Raw genomic sequence first — 18,319 nt, 5'->3', positions numbered from 1 at the left:
CCGGGGCAGAGCTGGGTATACAAGGAAGCGGCAAAGGCCCGTTTGCATCCGCCTCTTGTCTAGCAAAGCTCTTCCAAGGCAGGACCCCTTCTGACTTTGTAATATTTCTGCCTTAACCCTTCCTGCAGGGGCGTGGGGTCGGGGTCACTGAACAGGGCCAGAAAGACCCACCTCCTTTACACAAGTGGAAAACAATCCGACCGAGATGTGGTCGAAGGTGAGTCTTCCTTCCACAGGTTCCCTTCTTAAACTATTAACCACCCCCCCCCACCCCCCATCCTTGGAGCAGTTGAGAAATAGGTACGCGTCTCCCCTGCCCCCACCTCCCATGGAAATCTGTTGAGACACACGAGGAAACCCAAACCCACACTAAAAACGACAAAAAAAAAAAAAAAAAAACAAGTGAAGAAATCCTCCTTGGCTGGTTTTTCCAGGATGGCCCCCCCGGGCAAGGTGTGAAATTCCGTCTCTCCCTCTGGGCAGGCAGGTGGAAGGTTCTGGGAAGGCAGAACTCCCTGGTCTCCCACCAGCCGAACAAAGTCCAGGCTGCGGCCCCGCTCTCCGCCTCTTCGGAGGCCAGCTCCCCGCGGCCTCTCCGCGGTCGGGCCGCCCTCCGGGCCGTCCCGGGCCGAGGCGGCAGGAAGGCGCCGCTACCTGCAGCCGCAGGACTCCACCACCATGTCCTCATACTGCTTGTAGACCACGTTATTGCCCGCGTCGATGTACAAGATGCTGATGGGAGTCAGCTTGGTGGGCACGCAGCAGCTGGGCGGGGTGGAGCCGGGGTCCATGGAGTTCATCAGCGTCTGGATGATGGCGTGGTTGGTGGGCTCCAGGTGCGAGCGCAGCGGGAAGTCGCACACGCCCTCGCAGTGGTAGGCCTCGTACTCCAGGGGCGCGATAATCCAGTCGTCCCAGCCCAGCTCCTTGAAGTTCACGTGCAGGGGCTTCTTGCTGCAGCGCAGCCTCGACTTCTTGCCGTGCCGCTTGCCGTGGCGGCTGGCGAAGGCCGTGCGCCGCCGCCGGCGGCCGGGCGAGGGCGGCCAGGTCCCGGCGTCCGGGGTGCCCGACGGCGGCGGCGGCGGCGGCGGTGGCCCCGACCCCTCGGCGCCCGCGCCGGGGCCGACCACCTCGGTCGCCGAGCCCAGCTGCTCACGCATCTCGGCGAACAAGGTCTTGCGCTGGGACCTGGAGAACACGACGAGCAAGGCGCGCTCCTGGGGGGTCCGCACCCTCCGGCCGAAGCCCAGACTCCGCAGGTCCGGGGGCGGCGGCTGCTGGGGCCCCGGCGCTCGCGCCTCGGCCTCCCCGGCGCCCGGCTCGCCGCCCCACGCGGCCCGAAGCTCCAAGCACAGCTGCTTCCAGGGCTGGGGGCGCAGGCCCCGCCACACGTCGAAGACTTCCCAGCCGGGCCGGGGCGCCCCCTGCGGGTCCAGGCTCCGCGCTTCCAGCAGCAGGGGCGACTGGCAGGCGAAGAGCTGCAAGCGGAGCGGCCCGGCCGGCGGCCCCCAGGGCGAAGCGGGCGCCTGGCGAAACAGCCGCAGCTCCGCGCCCACCAGCTCTTCTTTGTCTGAGAGCGTGGACACATCAAACAAATACTTCTGTCTCCGGAGAGGAGTGTGCGAGAGATCGTCTGCGAGATAAAAAAATAATAATAATAATTACAGTCAGTTTCACTTAAGAGGGAGATCAGCCCGGAGCTCTGCGGCCGCCCCTGGGATGGAGCCGGGGCAGGTCGGTAGGGGTCCCGGGGCGCCCGCCCGGCGGGCTGACCACAACGGCTCCCCGCCCCGGCGGAGCGCGGCAGAAAGGAAGGCGCACCAGGGCGGCCCCCTCGTCCCCATCAGCGCGGGACACCCTGCGCGGAAGTCGGTGGAGAAGGCAACCGCAGCGGCCTCCCAGGTTTCCCCCCTCCACGCACCCCCAGGAGCCTGCGTAACCACTAATGCGCCCTTCGGCCGCGATGCCTCCACACCTCCGCTCGGCTGGCTTGTTCTCATCACTCCCGTCTCAGTTCAAATGTCACCTCTTCCGAAAGGGCCATCTTCGACCACCCTGATCTAAAGCAGGCTCCCTCGGTCACTACCAGGGGACCCTGGTGTATTACTTTCCCGGCACTGAGCACGATCTACAAGGACCTCGTTTGTATCTGTCTCAATGGTCTGACTTTCCCAGCAAGAGCCATGCCCGATCTCCAGCAGCCCATAGGAGCTAGCCCCCTGTGCGGGCCAATCTTGCTCACAGCATTGTCTACAGGCCTGTCTGACCTAGGGTACATGCCAGTCAGTAAGTGGGGAACTTCTTGGCTGCCCTTTATAACCATCTAGGGAGTTTTTAAATGGCAGCACCAGGGCGTGCGTTAGCCAACTGGATCAATATCTGAGGACAGGGCCTGAGTATTAGAGTTTTGTTGGGGTTTCTTAGCTTTGCTTTAAAAAAAAAAAAAAAAATCTCCAAGTTGATTTGAAGGGACAGCCCAAGATGAAACCCAGGGGTCCGGTGGAACAGTGGAAGGTGCTGCCCAGCAGACAGGCTTGCTGAAACCTTTAGGCCGAGCACGAAGTTCACAGGATGCAGAGCTGCAAGGCAATTTCTTTCTTTTTTAAATTCATCAGTCACTTAACAAACAAAAGAGCAAGAAGGGTTTCTAAAGTCTGCAAGGGTGCAAATGAATCAACGCTAACACCGGGCATCTATCCATTGAGAAGATCCTGCAGCCAATGAGAAATAAATACATCAGCAAGGAGAAGAACCTAAGCAACGCATACACATAGAGAGTGACATTCTCCCCTCCTCCACCTACCCAATCTGAAATCATCTTGCTTTGCAACTAATCCTGAAGATAAAATTTTTGGTTACCACTGAGAGAAAAAAATGGGGGCACCTGGAGGAAGGACAATAACAGGCTTTTAAAATTCAAGGTGAATTCCTGGGGACCCAGGCAAAACTGGACTTCTTTTTTGACACATCTGTGCATGAAGCCAATCCCACTTCAGTGTGCAAGGCGGAAAGCGAACCAGATTTTCCTGGGCTGCCTTCTCATAAAATATTTACAACCCAGCAAATACAAAAATCCCCAAAGCCCCCAGCTTGCCCCAGAAGCTAGTAAAGTTGGGGTAGACTTCAATAGTAAAAGTGTCACCGGGTCCTGGGGTCCGGCCCTCGATGCCTATCCAGATGTAGCCCCAGGGCACTGGATCTGGAGCCTCTGCCACACCCAGTCCCCACTCCAGGCTGACCGCTGGGCGGCCGGCCACCTCACTCAGTTGTGCAAGTCTGGACCTGAGATGGAGCTGTGGGAAGGGTTAGAGAGGTGAAAAGGGAGAAGTCGCTGGAGGCACTTGATTTATGGAAACCGAGACCTTCAAACCGACCAGGGTCACATTAAAACCAGTGGGAATTCAGCACACTTTATTCTCCTTTAAAGAAACCTGTGTCTGACAACATTCAACCACCACCCAGATCTCTGGACCTATTATTGCCTGAGGCTTCCCCTTCCTGTCTCACAAATTTCTCTCTCCCCAAACTAAGGAGGTGATAAGAGGGACAAACCTAAGGTTCTTGCTGCACCAGCTCGATGTCTTGAGGGCTGACATATTTTTCATCCTTACTTTATCCATGAGCACAGATCGGTCCTGCAAGGTAAGTACTCATATTGTTCCCATTTTACAGATGGGAAAACCAAGGCTTGGAAAAACTAATTACCCAAGTGGTGGTATTCAGACGCAAACCTGCTCCTTCTGCTCCGGAGTTGGAGCATTTAGCCAGTAAGCCCCATGGCTCCCTGGAGAAAGAAATGGCAACCCACTCCAGTATTCTTGCCTAGAGAATCCTGTTGATGGAGGAGCCTGGTGGGCTGCTGTCCATAGGGTTGCACAGAGTCGGTGGACATGACTGAAACGACTTAGCATGCATACATGCATGCATTGGAGAAGGAAATAGCATCCCACTCCAGTATTCTTGCCTGGAGAATCCCAGGGACCGAGGAGCCTGGTGGGCTGACGTCTTTGGGGTCGCACAGAGTTGGACACAACTAAAGCGACTTAGCAGCAGCAGCAGCAACCCATGGCTCCCATTGCCTATCCAATTAGAATCCAGGTCCTGGAGCCAAGGCAACCGGGAGTGGCCAGGGTATAAGTGATGAAGGATACAGTCCAAACTGTATTTTCAGGGATTAGTAGGAATCAAACCTGGGATCCTTTAGGAAATCATTTCCATCTCTGCTTACATAACTTTTGAGACAATTTGTCACTGGTTGGAGAGGCATAGGGGAAGAAGAGGCAGGTGTAAAAGATGATTTATTTAGTTTTCTCTCATGCAACACAGAGAAATCAGCCTGCTTTTGTTCTCATTCCTTTTTTTAAAAGCATGGACTGCCATACAACAATGCAAATCAGCCATAATTATACTCAATCCCCTCCCTACCTGCATTGTTGTATGGCAGAAATCAACACAATATTGTAAAAAAAAAAAAGTGTTTTAAATTTTAAAAAGTGAAAGTGTGAACTAATAAATACTTAGTCTACACAGCTGAGTCATGTTTTTCTAGTCCTCAAGAGGGGTCAAAACAGGAAACCAGAGGTTTCCACTGGTTCTGCAGCCTTGGGATTCATGTGATTTTTCTAGCAAGATCAGTCTGCTTCCCCACCCATTCCAGAGCTCGGTGAAAGAATACAAATGGGGGCTTCCACCTGTATCCTGCTCTTTTCTTCCTACACCAGCTCCATCCCACAGTTTGGGGGCCTCACCTGCACGGACACACTTGCCACAGATGCATGCTTCCCCAGCTACAGGTGCACACACTGAGCAGTCGACACACCCCTAGGAGGACAGACCCAGAGAAGCAGCTGACCGGGGCCCGGAAGTGGGCTCAGGGCCATGTGAGCAAGGATGCGGCGGCTCAGGCACCAGAGCAGAGCAGTGTGAATAGCTCTCGAAGCCACTGAACCTGCAGTGGTCCCTAAAAAGGCATCATCAGCTTTCCCCAGAAACCTGTTAGAAATGCATACTCTCTTGGGCCCCAGAGGTTTGAGGTGGGACCCAGAATTTGCATTTTCCTCAGTTCCCCTGTGATGCTGGTTGGGTCCCCACTGTAGAAACCACACATCTAGCCAAGCCCACCTCCTGGGCTCTTCAGATGCCCCACCAGGTGGGGAGGGCCCCATGGGGATAAAACACAGGGCCAGGGCAGGAGCTAAGGCAGCAGCACCAGAACCAAGTTCCTATTGCTCCCTGCTCCTCCTGGCCCCTGCCACAGCCACCCCCACGTTTGTTTTTTTTTTTTTTTTAACTCTTACAGCCACATGTGTCCAGAACCTCTAATCCACCATCCGTGGCTGGTCTGTGAAGCTCCCCTGCAGACCACATTCTCCACCTGTCTGGACCTGCTCTGGAGGCATGCATCACAGAAATAGCCCCAGAGGAGGCTTCCAGCTTGGGGAGTGCACACACCATCCACTGTGACCCTGCAGACACTTTGCCTGCCGATGCTGGCATCACAAGGCCTTGCTCACGCTGTCCTGCCATCTGCGGGTAGAAAATCAGCCCTTCACACTCCCTCCCACAAGCCTCCTCTCCCACCATTGGACTGTTAGTTGCTCAGTCGTGTCCGATTCTTTGGGACCCCATGGACTGTAGCCTGGCTAGGCTCTTCTGTCCATGGGATTCTCCAGGCAAGAATACTGGAATGGGTCTCCTTTCCCTTCTCCAGGGGATCTTCTTGACCCAGGGATAGAACTCGGGTCTCCTGCATTGCAGAAAGATTCTTTACCATCTGAGCCACCAGGGAAGCCCAAGAAGCAAATCTCAGAGCGTAAAGTAAAAGGATACCCGAGGGCGCCTTAAGTCAGGATACCCCGGAGAGCGGCGTAAGGCAGCCTCCCGCGCCTACCCGCACTAATCCAGCTGCGGGCCGCTCCCGCGCGCCATCCTGCAGACCGCGTCCGGAAACCCCAAACATCCTTTGGTTTGGGGCGGAAAGGGCCCGGCCCGCACTGCATTTCCCCAGGACGTCTTGCCGTATGTCCTCAACTTGAGGTCCCTCTTGAGAGTCTTGGTTGCATCCTGCATCACTCTGCGGGGCCCCGAGGGCTCCCCGCAGCTCCAGCTGGCCCCCCAAGGCCCTTTGCACCCAGACCCTGGGCTCCAGGACGCTGCCTAATAGCGCGTGTCCCGCTCGCGTCCTCTGAATCTGCCGTGACCTAAGCAGCCACTGCTGGGCCCCACCCGCCTCCACTGGCCGCCCACCGCTCGTCTTGCCGCTTGTCCTCCGGCGATGGGCTGCGGCCCAGAAAGCCGCGATGACATCGAGGTCTCCCACCCCTAGTCCGCTAGGTGGGGGCGGAGCAGGGAGGATAATCGCCTGTCTTCACAAAGGGGACTCCGGGAGTCTTAGCTGCTCAGCCTTTCCACACACCGCCCCCCGCACCTTCAAAAGCATCCCTGAATGCTCCCGGGAGCGCCTCTGTGCAGGGCACGTGCTCAGGGTTTGGTGGCCTCTGTCCCGTGAGTGAATTCTCAGCGACAGCGTTCGAGGCCCGTTCTAACTGTTACGCACTCACTCTTTTATAGGTGAGAGAGCACCCTCCACGGGGAGTCATCCCTCGCCCAGGGTCTTGCTACTCGGAAGGAGGACAAGATCTGAAAGTCTCGATTCCGACAGAAGCTCCGGGACCGGAGGCCACGCCCCTCTTCCAGGGTTCTGATTGGGCGGCCGGGCAAAGAGGGAGGCCATGAGACACACAACCATCACAAAGCCGCCAACACAAGAGGCGCTGGGCACGGCCGGGAATTCCTCCCCCTTCCACTCCCCCCACACCCCTCCCCCCTTTACTGGAAATCAGAAGACCTTCAAGCAGGGAACTCAGAGCTGGCTTGGAGCCTCTTCTTCCCAGGGCACTCGGCCCTGAGGTTGCCCAAGGCCGCAATTTGGAAATAGAGCCAGGTGCACTGGGTGAGTAAAAAGGAGCCTTCGGTCCTCTCTGCGCTGGGGTATGAAGGTCTCTGAGTAATTTCTGCTCCAAATATTACCCTCTCCTAGGACAGTGATCTCCTGGTCATCCCCCCGCCCCCCCCCACACACATACACTTGTCCTGAGCCCTGCCTCCACCAAGATCTGAGCTTTGCAAACTGCTGACCTTGCTGAGCAGTCCCACTGATTCATGAGGCCACCCGCACAATTCACGCTGTCTGGGATGCTTTTGCTCACCTCCAGCATAATCCTAACAGTAAACTCTGGTGTAAACATTCACTATGTGCATACTAAGTCAACTCACTCGTGTCTGACTCTTTGCGACCCTACCAGTAGCCCACCAGGCCCCTTAATACTGGAGTAGGTTGCCATTCCCTTCTCCAAGGGATCTATCTTCCTGACCCAGGGATTGAACACATGTCTCATGTCTCCTGCATTGGCAGACAGGTTCTTTACTACTAGCGCTACCTGGGAAGCCCACTATGTGCTGGGCATGATCTAAATTCTAGACTTATAGTAAGTCATTTAAGCTTCAAAATGACCTAAGTCATTTTCCTCAAAAAAGAAGAAAGGAAAAATATCATTATTATGTCATGATTCAGAAAACTAAAACACAGGGCTCAAGTGTCACTTGTCCAGGACAGAGGTAGATGTGGCAGTCTGGCTCCAGTATCAGTGCCACCACTCTGGACTTCCCAGCCGCTGACCTGTGTGTCTGGTAGAGACCCTGAGAATGCTCCAGCTCTTTTGTGCTGCCCATGACTGTGGGGAGGACCTCCACCCCTGATCTCCAAGTGTCAATCACTTCGTAATCAGCAGAACCAAAGGGATGCCAACAATGGGACTTATAAAATAGAACTTAGATGGAAACAACTTTCTCATCTGCAAAATGAGAACATCATGCCAGCTCACAGTCACTGGGGGAAGGCTGGCAAATGAGATAGAGTAAGAAAGACATTCAAGGATATGTGTACATATTAGTTACTACTGACGACATGGAATGAGCATAGGAATCTAGAGTCTGAGACATGATTGTGATCCTGACCTGTAACTTGCTGGTTGGATGATCATGGATGGACTGAATCACATAAGCTCTCCCAGCATCATATGCCTCATCTGTAAAGCAGGAAAATGACCCCCAACTTTGCAGAGTCATTGTAAAGTTCAGAGTGGAGGCAACCAGAGTTGGCTGTGCATTACAGACAGAAGCACCCAACGAATCTAGCCAATACTACTATAACTACCTACGGCCAGGTAAGGGGTCCTGGGGGGAAGATGCACCTGTCCTCCTCTTGGCCTTCTTTGAGATGCAGTCCAGTTCTTTCCACAAGATTTTCGGAAGTGAGTGGAGGGGAGGTGTGGGGCAGAGGGGTCAAGAGAGAAACAAGGGCTTCCAGGGAAGGGCCAGGCCCATAAGGGTTTCAGCTTCACCCCCATCACCTTGCTCCATCTCAGTCCCTAGGCTTTATCCACTGCTCTGGGTCCCTCCCACAATGCCGAGTGAACAACCAACCTCCAGCCAGAACCTCATCAAGGATGGGGCCCTCCTCTGCAGGAAGCAGGTAGGCAGTATGCAAATCTACCACACCCCTGAGAGCCCTAGTGACGGGTCTCCTTGCCCCTCACCTCCCACTCTCCTGTTGGTATCTTTGTGGGGCACAGACTGTCCTGTACAAATCTAGGGTACAGGAGAGGTGTTCCCTAGCTTCATCAGGCAGCTTGGAGGAGAAGGGGTCATAGCCATGAATGACGCCTTGCGCTTCAGTACGAGGAGGCCGTGGCATCACACTCCCTCAGAAGTTCCCCTGGGCCAGCGCTTCCTCACCACACATTCACCCAAAGAGCCTTCGCTCTCGGACTGTTGGCTTCCCCAGTGTTTTCCCCAATAGCTTGCCCTGAATTTCTCAGCTTCTTTCCACCTTTTACAGACCAGAAAGGCCCCGGGAAATCCTCCACAGAGGACTTTTCCACCCTCTTCCCAAAGCCTCAGCACATCCCTGCCCCGTCTCCCTGTTTCTAGCCAGGGGGCCTTAGGAACCACAAAGAATGAGTCTGGTGGCCAGCCTCCATCCGGAAGAGAAACCTCAATGTTCCCACAGCAGGTTTTCACTCAGCCTGTGGCAAACCAATGAGGTTGGGTGGGGAGTGAAGGGGAACCCCGGTTTCCACCCGGCTGGGAAAAACTTCGCTCTCCCAGGGAACTTTCAGCAAGTTTCTGGAAGGAGACAGGCTAGCCCTTTACCTGAGCTCTGGGCGCTGGGCGCCCCTAGTAGGACTCCAGAGGTACTTCGAAGAGACTCCTTTTGTCTCTCAGGATGAAACAGATTCATCTATAAAGCAGTTTCCATGCGTGTGGTGCAAACTCTCCTGGCTGCAGGGGCGCATGAGCCAGAGATGCAAAGCCCAGATGAAGGACACTGCACCAGGCGTCTCTCTTCACTGACATCCTGTCCTCGGCTCTTGACCACAGTGGCTCAGATCTTAATTTGACAGCACCGCAGTTGAAATCCAAACAGAAGCTCGGAAGCACGCCACACGTCGGACCTTGTACCTTTCCTCTGCCGCTAAGCAGCCTGTGACCAGCGGCTTCAGCCGCAGCGTCGTCTGCAAGCCACTGCTGTCTCCTGGACCCTCGGAGCAGGATCCACACCTGGTTGATTTGCCCAAGGTCTCCCCACCTGCTATGTCGACCTGTATAGGGTCACCTGGGAGCCCAGGGAGTAACATCGCAGCCCTGAAACTGCCTTTTGGGCTGAAACATGATCGCGACCTTTGGACTTGAGAGCTTGGAGATTCAAAGTAGAAGAAAAGCTTCCCATTTTACGTTGTTTCCCCTCCAAGACCAGTCCTGAAGTTGCAGGTGGGAGGATGGTCTCAAACTGGCGTATGGTTATGGGCGGGATATTGGAAGGTCAGCGCCGGAGCGGGGGCGGGGACGGGGTGGGGGGTTTCCTGCGCAGGAGAAACCTCAGTGATGCGTGTTTCTTCAAGTGCTGAGCCGGACACTCCTCCCGAGGCCGGCATCGTGGCAACTCAGCTCCACTGCGTTCACCTCGGGCTGAATCCCGAAATAACGCGCTAGCATAAACAAGATTCCTGGTGGCAGTTATGGCCCATAGTCTAGCATCCTTCAATTCCCTCCCCACCGCTCCACTGGGCGTGGGAGCGGCGGTCGGCTGAGAAGTGGGATCGCGACTGGACGAAGTTGCCCGGAAGCCAGATTTGCAAAACAGGAGCAGGGATCCTCTTCGGGTCCGAGGTTATTTAGGAGGGGAACGGGGAAGGGTAAACCATCCCCGATCGACCCCAAAGTTAACCCTCCGCGCTGCCACTGCTCCTGCTTTCCGCTCCGCTCCAGCCGTCAGACCCGCTCCCGCTGGGGCCCGGAGGCCCGCCTTCTCCTCCTCTGCACGCACGCCCACTACCGGTTCCCTAAACCCTCCCCGGCCCCCAGGCGCCCGGGCCACGGGCGGCTCTGCGGCGCGGCTCCCTGCGAACGCCTGTCCGCGCAGCCCGCCGGCTCCCAGAGCCTGCAGCAACTCACCCCCAGCGGACCCAACCCTGGGCCCCCAGCAGCGCTAATGGACTGTCCTGGAGGGCAGGTAGCAGCCTCCCTGGAACGCATTTTGCCGATGAGGACCTATTTGATCCCTGTAAACAAGAGACTGGAGAAGGGAAGGGCGGCCCACTCCAGGACTCTTGCTTGGAGAATCCCATGGATAGAGGAGCCTGGCAGGCTTTCTAGTCCATAGGGTCGCAAGAGTCGGACACGACTTAGCTACTAACCCACAACCACCACCAAATAAGAGACACCATTTAACCGGCACTGAGCTTAAAAATTAACAGCCAGGCTTTAAGGGCGCGGGGGTGGGAATGGGGTGGGGTTGAGGGAGGTGGGAGGTACCGAGCAAGGAAATGGTGCTGTGAATCCACATTCCTGCTCGCCACCCCTCGCGGCCTCCACTCGGACCCCTTCCCACGTCCAGAGAGCGATGCTTACCCAGGGGTATTCCATACCCGCAGAGTTCTAGAACTAGAGCCCTCCTCTGCACTTAAGAGGCTCCCAGGGGTTATTGTTGATTTGCTCTGGGTCGTTGGATACAAGCAGAAGTCCTGGCTGGAAACAAAAGTTTTCTTTCTGCCCTACTACATCTTTCCCCCACCTGCCTGCTCACTTGCCTTCTCCCTCTCCGACCACGCCGCCCCCAGGAAGATGTCACCAGTTTACCCGAGGTATGCGGCAAGAACCCCAGAGCTCCAGCTGGGAGAAAAAAACAGGGTGCACTAGAGCGCCCATCAGTCCAGCGGTCTGCGTTCTCCGAGGTCACTCTGGTCGGAAGGGGGAGCTTTCATGTCTTGACTCAGTTTGCGCGGGAAGGGATTCCCAAGGCCTGTAGTGGGTTGTGGCTTAGGGAATTTTTTTTTTTTTTTTAATGTGCAGAAACGACAAGGATGTTGGAGTACGTTTTCGATCCCCTCCCCCTCACCCCCAGCAACTCGCAAACTCCCGGGGCCCCAGAGCCTCCCACGCCAGGAAAAAGCACACTGTCCTTTTCTGATTAGTCTCTCCTGCTGAGGAAGCCCAGCCCAGAATTCTGGGGATACTTGCCCTCTCGCTGTAGACGACACTAGGCGTTCTTAGCCTCTTGCTAAAGCGGCATTTGTAAGGCGGCCCTTAAGGCCTTAGGGGTGGGAGTGACAGTATCTGCTGTTTAACAGCGAGCCCGTGGCCAAGGATTAGGTTTATGGCCTGAAAAATGTTTTAGTCATCCCATCCAGAAGGGCAGAACAAACTTCTGGTTTCAGGCTTCCTTCCCTTACCCCCCGGGTTAGTTCCAGGACCTGCCCGTTCACTGGACTTGAGCAGGATCCTGAATCTGGAGGGCTTTGCAAACCCTGCGCGGGGCTCGCGGGGGCGCGTCCTCACCCGCACGCACTTGAACGCTCAGCAGTCCTTTCCCAAGGCTGTTCCCTCTTTCCGGGGAAATAAAGCCTAGATTGGAACCTTCTGCCGGCTTCCTCACTTGGCCGTCTGGTCTGCATTAGTGTTTTTATAAGGGACTCAAACAAATCGAATACAAGGTCACCAAATAATTAACAGTTGTGAATTCCCTCCATCCCCATTAAAATACTTCCCTGCTTATATTTCATTTTCCGTTTGCCAACGACAACAGGGTTCGGGCAAAAGCCCGGCTGTGTTGATTGCACCACTCTGCGGCCCAGGTCCACCCAGAAACTCGCTGTTTTGCATAAACACACCGCGCCAGACGCACTTCAATCAGGAGGGAACGATGCCGCTCTTAGAAGTGCTTCCCGCCGCCAGACTATCCCCACGACTGTCCTGCCCTGCCCCCTGGCAATCGCGACCCAGAAGGTAAACCTAGAAGCCAGCGATCCCGGGCAAACTCTCCCGAGGTTCATTTCCAGGGTGTCAAGTTCTTCAAGGATGTTCAGATCTCGGTTTTTTGGGTGGGTTTTTTTTTTTTTTTTTTTTTTTTTTTGGTTGGTTGGTTTTTATCTGTTCCCTACTGCCTCCTTTCTGAGAGTGCTATTGTAACAACCAGGAAAAAAAAAAAAAAAACAGTATTCTTATTTCAAAATTATCTGGAAACCTAACTCACAGCAGTGTTGTTAGATTCATTTTGTTTTCTTCATCCTTAAGAGGCTGTTTTTTTTGGGGGGGGGTCCCTTGTTGGAATTAACGTGGTGCTTTAGGTTAAAAAGTATGAGTTTCGCCTCATTCTTAAAACGCTCTCCCTCACCCTCTATCTTACAGCCACACTGAACTCACAGTTCTCACCGTCTGCCTTTCCCAGGTCCCGGGGTTGGGGATCCAAGCCTCCTGTACTTGCGGTCTTTTAATGTTATCATGTGCTAACTGCAATGTCTGTATATCCAACCTGGTCCATCCTGATCCTATGACTGTGCAAACACACATACACACATTTTCCCATCTCTGTGGATCCAAAATCATCTTGAAAGCACAATTTGGAGGCATTCTTAAAGGTCAGGGCTTCCCTGGTGGCTCAGCTGGTAAAGAATCCGCCCACAAGTAGGAGACCTGGGTTCGATCCCTGGATTGGAAGATCCCCTGGAGAAGGGAATGGCTACCCACTCCAGTCTTCTGGCCTGGAGAAGTCTGTGGACTGTATAGTCCATGGGATCGCAAAGAGTCGGACACGACTGAGCGACTTTCACTCACATACATGCTATGTGAAAATTACCTTTAAAAATTAAAGATCAGGGATAAGGTGGGTTTTGACTTTTACAGGGATATCAAAGAAGAAGCAAGGTGCATCTCAGTTTTAGACCTGTGAATTCAAAGTTTCATTCCAACTCTTAACTGCGTCTTGAGAGATTACAGAGGTAGGGAGTCTGTCAATTTTCTACTTCTGTTTGCTGCCACCATCCTTTAGAAATCTCCTCTTGCCTTACTCTATCCATATAGCGCCAGAGGTAAGCATGCAGAACTGGCTATATGCTTCAGCTCTCATTAGCTGTGTGACCTTGAACAAATTGCTTAACCTCTCTGCCTTCTTTAAAAACATCTGTAAAGCAGGGATTGTAGCACTTTCTTCCTGGGGGAGGGAGGTGTTGCTAGAATTAAATGAAATAATTCATGTAACAGATGTTAGCCAAGCATTCGGTACACAGTAAATGCTCAACATGTCAATATATCCCAGTTACATCGGAAAGCAAACTGAAAGGGTGGGCATATTTTTAAAAGTTTGTCATCAAGTCTTCTGGTGGGTTGAGAGAAGGAGGCAGGGAGCGAGGCAGTACAGAACAGGCAGTCGTCACAGATCTAAAGCGCTCTGAATCCATCCGCGCTGGGCAGAGTTCATCCGCACGCTCCCATTCTTAAAACGCAAGCTTTGGGTGTAACTTTTGGGGTTCCGGGGTCCCCAGGTGAAGAAGACTTTTTTTTAGAAATACTGTACGTTAAGTAGTCCAGGCCTCAACAGCGGGCTTCAGGATTCCTTACGTGGTCTTTGCTCCTTCCCCTGCGGGACCCCTTGCTTCTCAAAGCCAAGCCTGCCACACTCGACGGCGATTTAAACATCCCCGAGGCAAGGCGCCAAGTCAGCGCGGCCGGCGCGGCTCTCGGTTGGCCGCTTCTCTTTGCTCCTAGTCCTGCCATCCCCAGCTGGGGGAGGGGAAGCCCGAGGGTTTGGCGCGGTTTGAGAGTCCCCACGTGAGAGGGGCGGAAGTCCTCGCCAGGAGCCCGGGATGCGCGGCTGGCGGGTCCCTTCCATCACGGGAGACTAGACACCGTTTGATGTGTTATGACATGAACCCTCAATTAGATCGCTGAGTTGAAACACTCCAATCAGGGGCCCGATGCTAAGCAAGCCCCGGAAGGTCCAGCCCGAGGTCACCGCCGGTGACACATCAAATCAAAATCAGTGAGAGGGAAAGTGAGGCTTTCCCTTTATCAAGCTGGGGCTGTGGCCCGCAACGCACCCCCTCCCCTGCGCGCCCCCTCCTCCGCGCGCCCCCTCCGGCCCGCGGCTTCGCACTCCTTCGCCCCCGCGCGGCGTGCTACCCGCCGCACAGCCTTCCCGCTCAACGAACTGCCTTTCTTCCCGTTTTCTGGGAACCTGAGGGCTCGGGGGAGACCGCGCCTTGGACGCGGCTGGCCAGGTGGTCAGGCCGCGCCTCCTCCGGCTGGGGACCGCGTTCGGGAGTGGAAGCCGGACGTCTGGATCTCGGTCCGGCTAGCCTGGAGAGCTTGGCTCCGGAACAGAGCCCCCCCTCCCCCAGCCCCCCCTCCCCCAGGCTGGGCGCGCAGCCAGTCTCCTCCCTACCTCTGGCGCCCAGGGGCGCCCAGCGCGTTCCCCGGGGAGAGGCTGCCGCGCAAGTCGGGGTGAAGCGAGCCCGCGTCTGCGCCCGACCTGGAGTCCCCAGAGACCTCCCACAGTTGCCCCGACGCCGCAGGCTTCGGTAGACGCCTCCCAGGAGCCCGCAGGGTCCCCTGGTCCTGTGCCAAACTCTTGGGGGGCAGCTTGCGAGTTAGGGGGCGTCTGTCTGGGGGAGGGGCAGAGGTTCTGGCCACTTCCCGTGGGCAGAAGAAAAGGCGCGCCCAACGCCGGCCACCCTGGGCCTCCGGGATTTCTTCCCCTGGGGAAAGGCCTTTAGAGTAATTCTCTGTTCTTCCTCAGTCTCTGGACTGGGGAACTCTGGGGTAAGTCTTTGATTAGAGAATCAGAGAGGATGAAGGATACACAGAGCATCTGGAGGCAGAGAAACAACAGAGGTAGGGCTACGGTTGGAAGTGGGGTCAGGGCGAACTGCGCCGGCAGCAGGGAGGCCGGGGACCCTGATGCAACGCTGCGAAGAAGCCACTTGTATTTGCCAAGGTGGCTTTACTAGTCCTGAAATCACCATAAAATACCTGGCGTTAATTTGCCGCCCAGACCTTTCGGCAGCTCGTGAACCTCGCTGACCTCCGGCTGCAGACGCGAACGCCTCGTGGGCTGGACCCATGCGGGTCAGGAAGGCGGCGGCAAGGAAGGGGGCTTGGGGCCTGAAGCATGGAAAGAGTTGGGGGCTCAGGGCCTGCTCTGTAAATTTCAAGGGCGTGCAAGTCCCCAGGTCAACCGGGTGGTCCTCTCGGTCCGAACCCCGGCATTGGCCAGCTCCTGGGAGACCCCACTTTCACTGACCTGGAAGTGGGAGGCGGGGAAGGTATAGCAAAGCCGAAGAGCTACGTCTGGGCGGGTGGCGGAGTGGACCGATGCCTCCTTCCTTTCTCCTCGCCCCCTACCTCCCCTTTGCCTTTTCCGCCTTCATCCCATCTCCTTCCACGTTATCGTCTCTTTAGGAGCTGAGTGCCCGGCGCCGGCGGATCCCTCCCCAATTTCTGGGACCAGGGGAGCGCGCGGTTCTCTCCAAGGCACTTGCCACGCTGCAGACCCGCGCGGGTGGCAGGGAGGGGGCTCAGGGGTCTCCGCAGCCACCCACACATGCACCCGAGCCCACAGAGGGGCCCAAAGACGGGGCCCCTGGGTCGAAGCGCAGAGAGAGGCGAGTTGCCTGGCTGAGAAAGGTGGGTGAGCACACCCAGGCACCCACGTGGATTAAGTACCAACAAAACACCCAAACTGAGCCCACTTGCCTCTGCTCCCGGCTCTCCCAGCCAGTTGTTGCCGCTGCCTCTGCAGAAATGACTTGGTTGCGGCCCCGAGGTCGCGGGGCTCCTATGCGGCTGACCATGCCCACACTCAGCGCCGGGAGCCGTCGGGTACGGGCGGAGCGGCTGGACAGGGGTACTGCCACCCGCCGCTCGCGGACTCGCTGCTCCGGACCGCGGCACTCGCTTCTGCCGGCTTTTCCCGGAGCCGATGGGAGCTCGGGGCTTCCCAGCGCTCGCTCGGGTCCCAGGGCCGCTCGGTCCGTCACCGCGCAGCTCCGGGCCTTGGACCGCGCACCCGGTACCATCCGGGATTCCTCGCCGCGGGTTCCATCAGTCCCCTCCGCGACCCCTCTCCAGCCCGGGTCATCTACCCGCCACCTCCCGCCTTCCACGCTTCCTCTAGCAGCCACCAGACGTGCGGCCCCCACGCTGCTTTCTGCAAAAGGCGAGAGGAAGAAGGAAGGAATAGAGAAAGAAAGAAACAGACGAGAGAGAGGCAGGGAGAATTGCACACTGGAATAAAATCTGCAGCCGCGTTCAGAAACGTACTTGGGCTTGAGGAAAAGCAATTTAAGAAAAGAAGAGGAGGAGGTATGCAGAGCGGGAAGGCAAATTCACAGATGCAGGGTCCTGCCAGCGCCGGAGCTGAGCCCTGGCGGCTGACCTCCAGGGAGAAAGGAGTCGGGCGTCCTCTTTGCCACTTACCTAGTCCCCTGTCTACAAAGCTAGTGATCGTATTAGCCGACTTGGAAGACTGGAAAAAGCTGGCATTGATGCCCAGCTTCTCGGCGATGGCGTAAGTCCTGTAGATTGACAGCATGTACTCGTGCGGCACCACGCGCGGGCCCCCACCGAGAGGCTCCCGAACCTCGGGCTGCTGTGGCGGCCGCCTCTGGGGCTCCCCCTGCGGCCTCGGCTGGGGCTCCTGGCGATCCAGGGGCGTCCGGGCCGTGGCCTTCTCTCTCGGCGCCCGCGGCATCTTTCCTTCCTTGCGGCTTCGCATTCCCTTGGCGGAGCCCAGCTCGGCGGATGACGAGGAGGAAGAGATGGAAGCTTGCTGGAAACCCGGCAGATCCCACAGGAAACTGATGAGGAAGACGGCCGAGAGCAGGACCCTGGAGGTATCCATGGCGAGCGTCTCCCCGAGAGGCGGCGGCACCGGGCGCGCGGGGCGGCACGGAGCGGCTGGACAGCGGCCGGGGCCCGGCTCCTCCGGCGGACTCGGAGTGCGAGGAGCCGGGTCCCAGCCACACAAATCCCGGCCCTGCCACGCCCCCTCCCGCCCCTCGCCGGGAGGGGAGGGGAGAGGACGGAGGGGAGGGGAGGGGAGGAGAGGGGAGGAGAGGGTGGGAGGAGAGGCCGGGTGGTGTGGGCAGGAGGTGTGGGGGAGAAGGGGCCTCTGTGGGTCGGGGTGGCCGGGGAGGGGGCACGCAGCACCCCCGCGGGACGCGCGCGGGGTTGCCGGGCGGTGAGTGCGGAGCGGAGCCCGGCGCGGCGGGCAGGAGTAGGCGCGCGAGGCCGCTCGGCGGCAAGGAAGCCAGGGTCCTCCGCAACGCCAGAGCCCCTCCAGCTCTGCTCGAAGCTCGGTCCCTCCGCAGCGCCGCGCTGCGCGGGCTCCCGGTCTTCCCCCCACCCGCCCCACCTCGGTCGCCTCCACTTGGCTGGGAGCGTGCAGCCCCGGGAGGAGGCAAGCGGCGGCGGCGGCGGCGGCGCCCCCCAGAGACAGCTCCGAGCAGGCGCCTCTGCAGCCGACTGAGCGTCGACTCCGGGCGGTGGTACCTTCCTTTCCCGGCCCCGGCCTCCCGGGCCAGGCGATCGCTCCCCTTCAATGGCCAGCCCAGGGGCCAGGGAAGCCTCTCGCCGCGCGCGCCAGGCGTATGGCTCAGCCCAGAACAGCACCGTTCTCTTGCTGGGGTTGCCGCTTTCCACAAAGACCGGGCGTCTGTTCCCGACCCTCGAGGTCACTCAAAGGCCAGGAGTCTTTGGAGTCTGGATGGATGCTGAAAGCTGCAGCGCTCTCGTGCAGGCCCCAGCCTCTTCGGACGCTGGGTTTAGGCGGCTCTTTTCTCCTCCAGCTGTCCCCCCGGTCCTCTCCCCTCTCGAGGCCTGGCCCCCGCCTACAGTGCGTCCCCATTTTCCCCTCTCTTCTTTCCCTCCCGCCTTCCATACTTCCTCCTTCCCCAAGTTCCTTCTGCATTCCAATCCCTCTTTC

At 57.1% G+C, this 18,319-nt stretch overlaps 1 protein-coding gene across 1 annotated transcript; it reads right to left on the bottom strand.

Annotated features, from left to right (window-relative positions):
• Nucleotides 1-400: 400 nt before the first annotated feature.
• Nucleotides 401-17,681, bottom strand: GDF6 (growth differentiation factor 6). Its single transcript, XM_020869612.2, has 2 exons — nucleotides 16,813-17,681; nucleotides 401-1,633 (listed from the first exon to the last, which is right to left on the bottom strand). Exons 1-2 carry the CDS (start codon nucleotides 17,234-17,236, stop codon nucleotides 651-653), a joined length of 1,407 nt encoding a protein of 468 aa, XP_020725271.2. The 5' UTR covers nucleotides 17,237-17,681; the 3' UTR covers nucleotides 401-650.
• Between the last annotated feature and the right edge of the window lie 638 nt (nucleotides 17,682-18,319).

Source organism: Odocoileus virginianus, chromosome 15 (genome assembly GCF_023699985.2).
Source record: "Odocoileus virginianus isolate 20LAN1187 ecotype Illinois chromosome 15, Ovbor_1.2, whole genome shotgun sequence".
Taxonomy (NCBI): domain Eukaryota; kingdom Metazoa; phylum Chordata; class Mammalia; order Artiodactyla; family Cervidae; genus Odocoileus; species Odocoileus virginianus.
The sequence above is the reverse complement of the archived record's forward strand: the minus strand, read 5'-3'. Positions and strand labels throughout refer to the sequence as shown.

Excerpts from the sequence above, each read along its gene's own strand:
- GDF6 (XM_020869612.2), bottom strand. The coding sequence starts at position 17,236 with ATGGATACCTCCAGGGTCCTGCTCTCGGCCGTCTTCCTCATCAGTTTC. Across the intron at positions 1,634-16,812 it reads CTTTGTAGACAGGGGACTAG|ACGATCTCTCGCACACTCCT; the intron begins GTAAGTGGCAAA and ends TTTATCTCGCAG.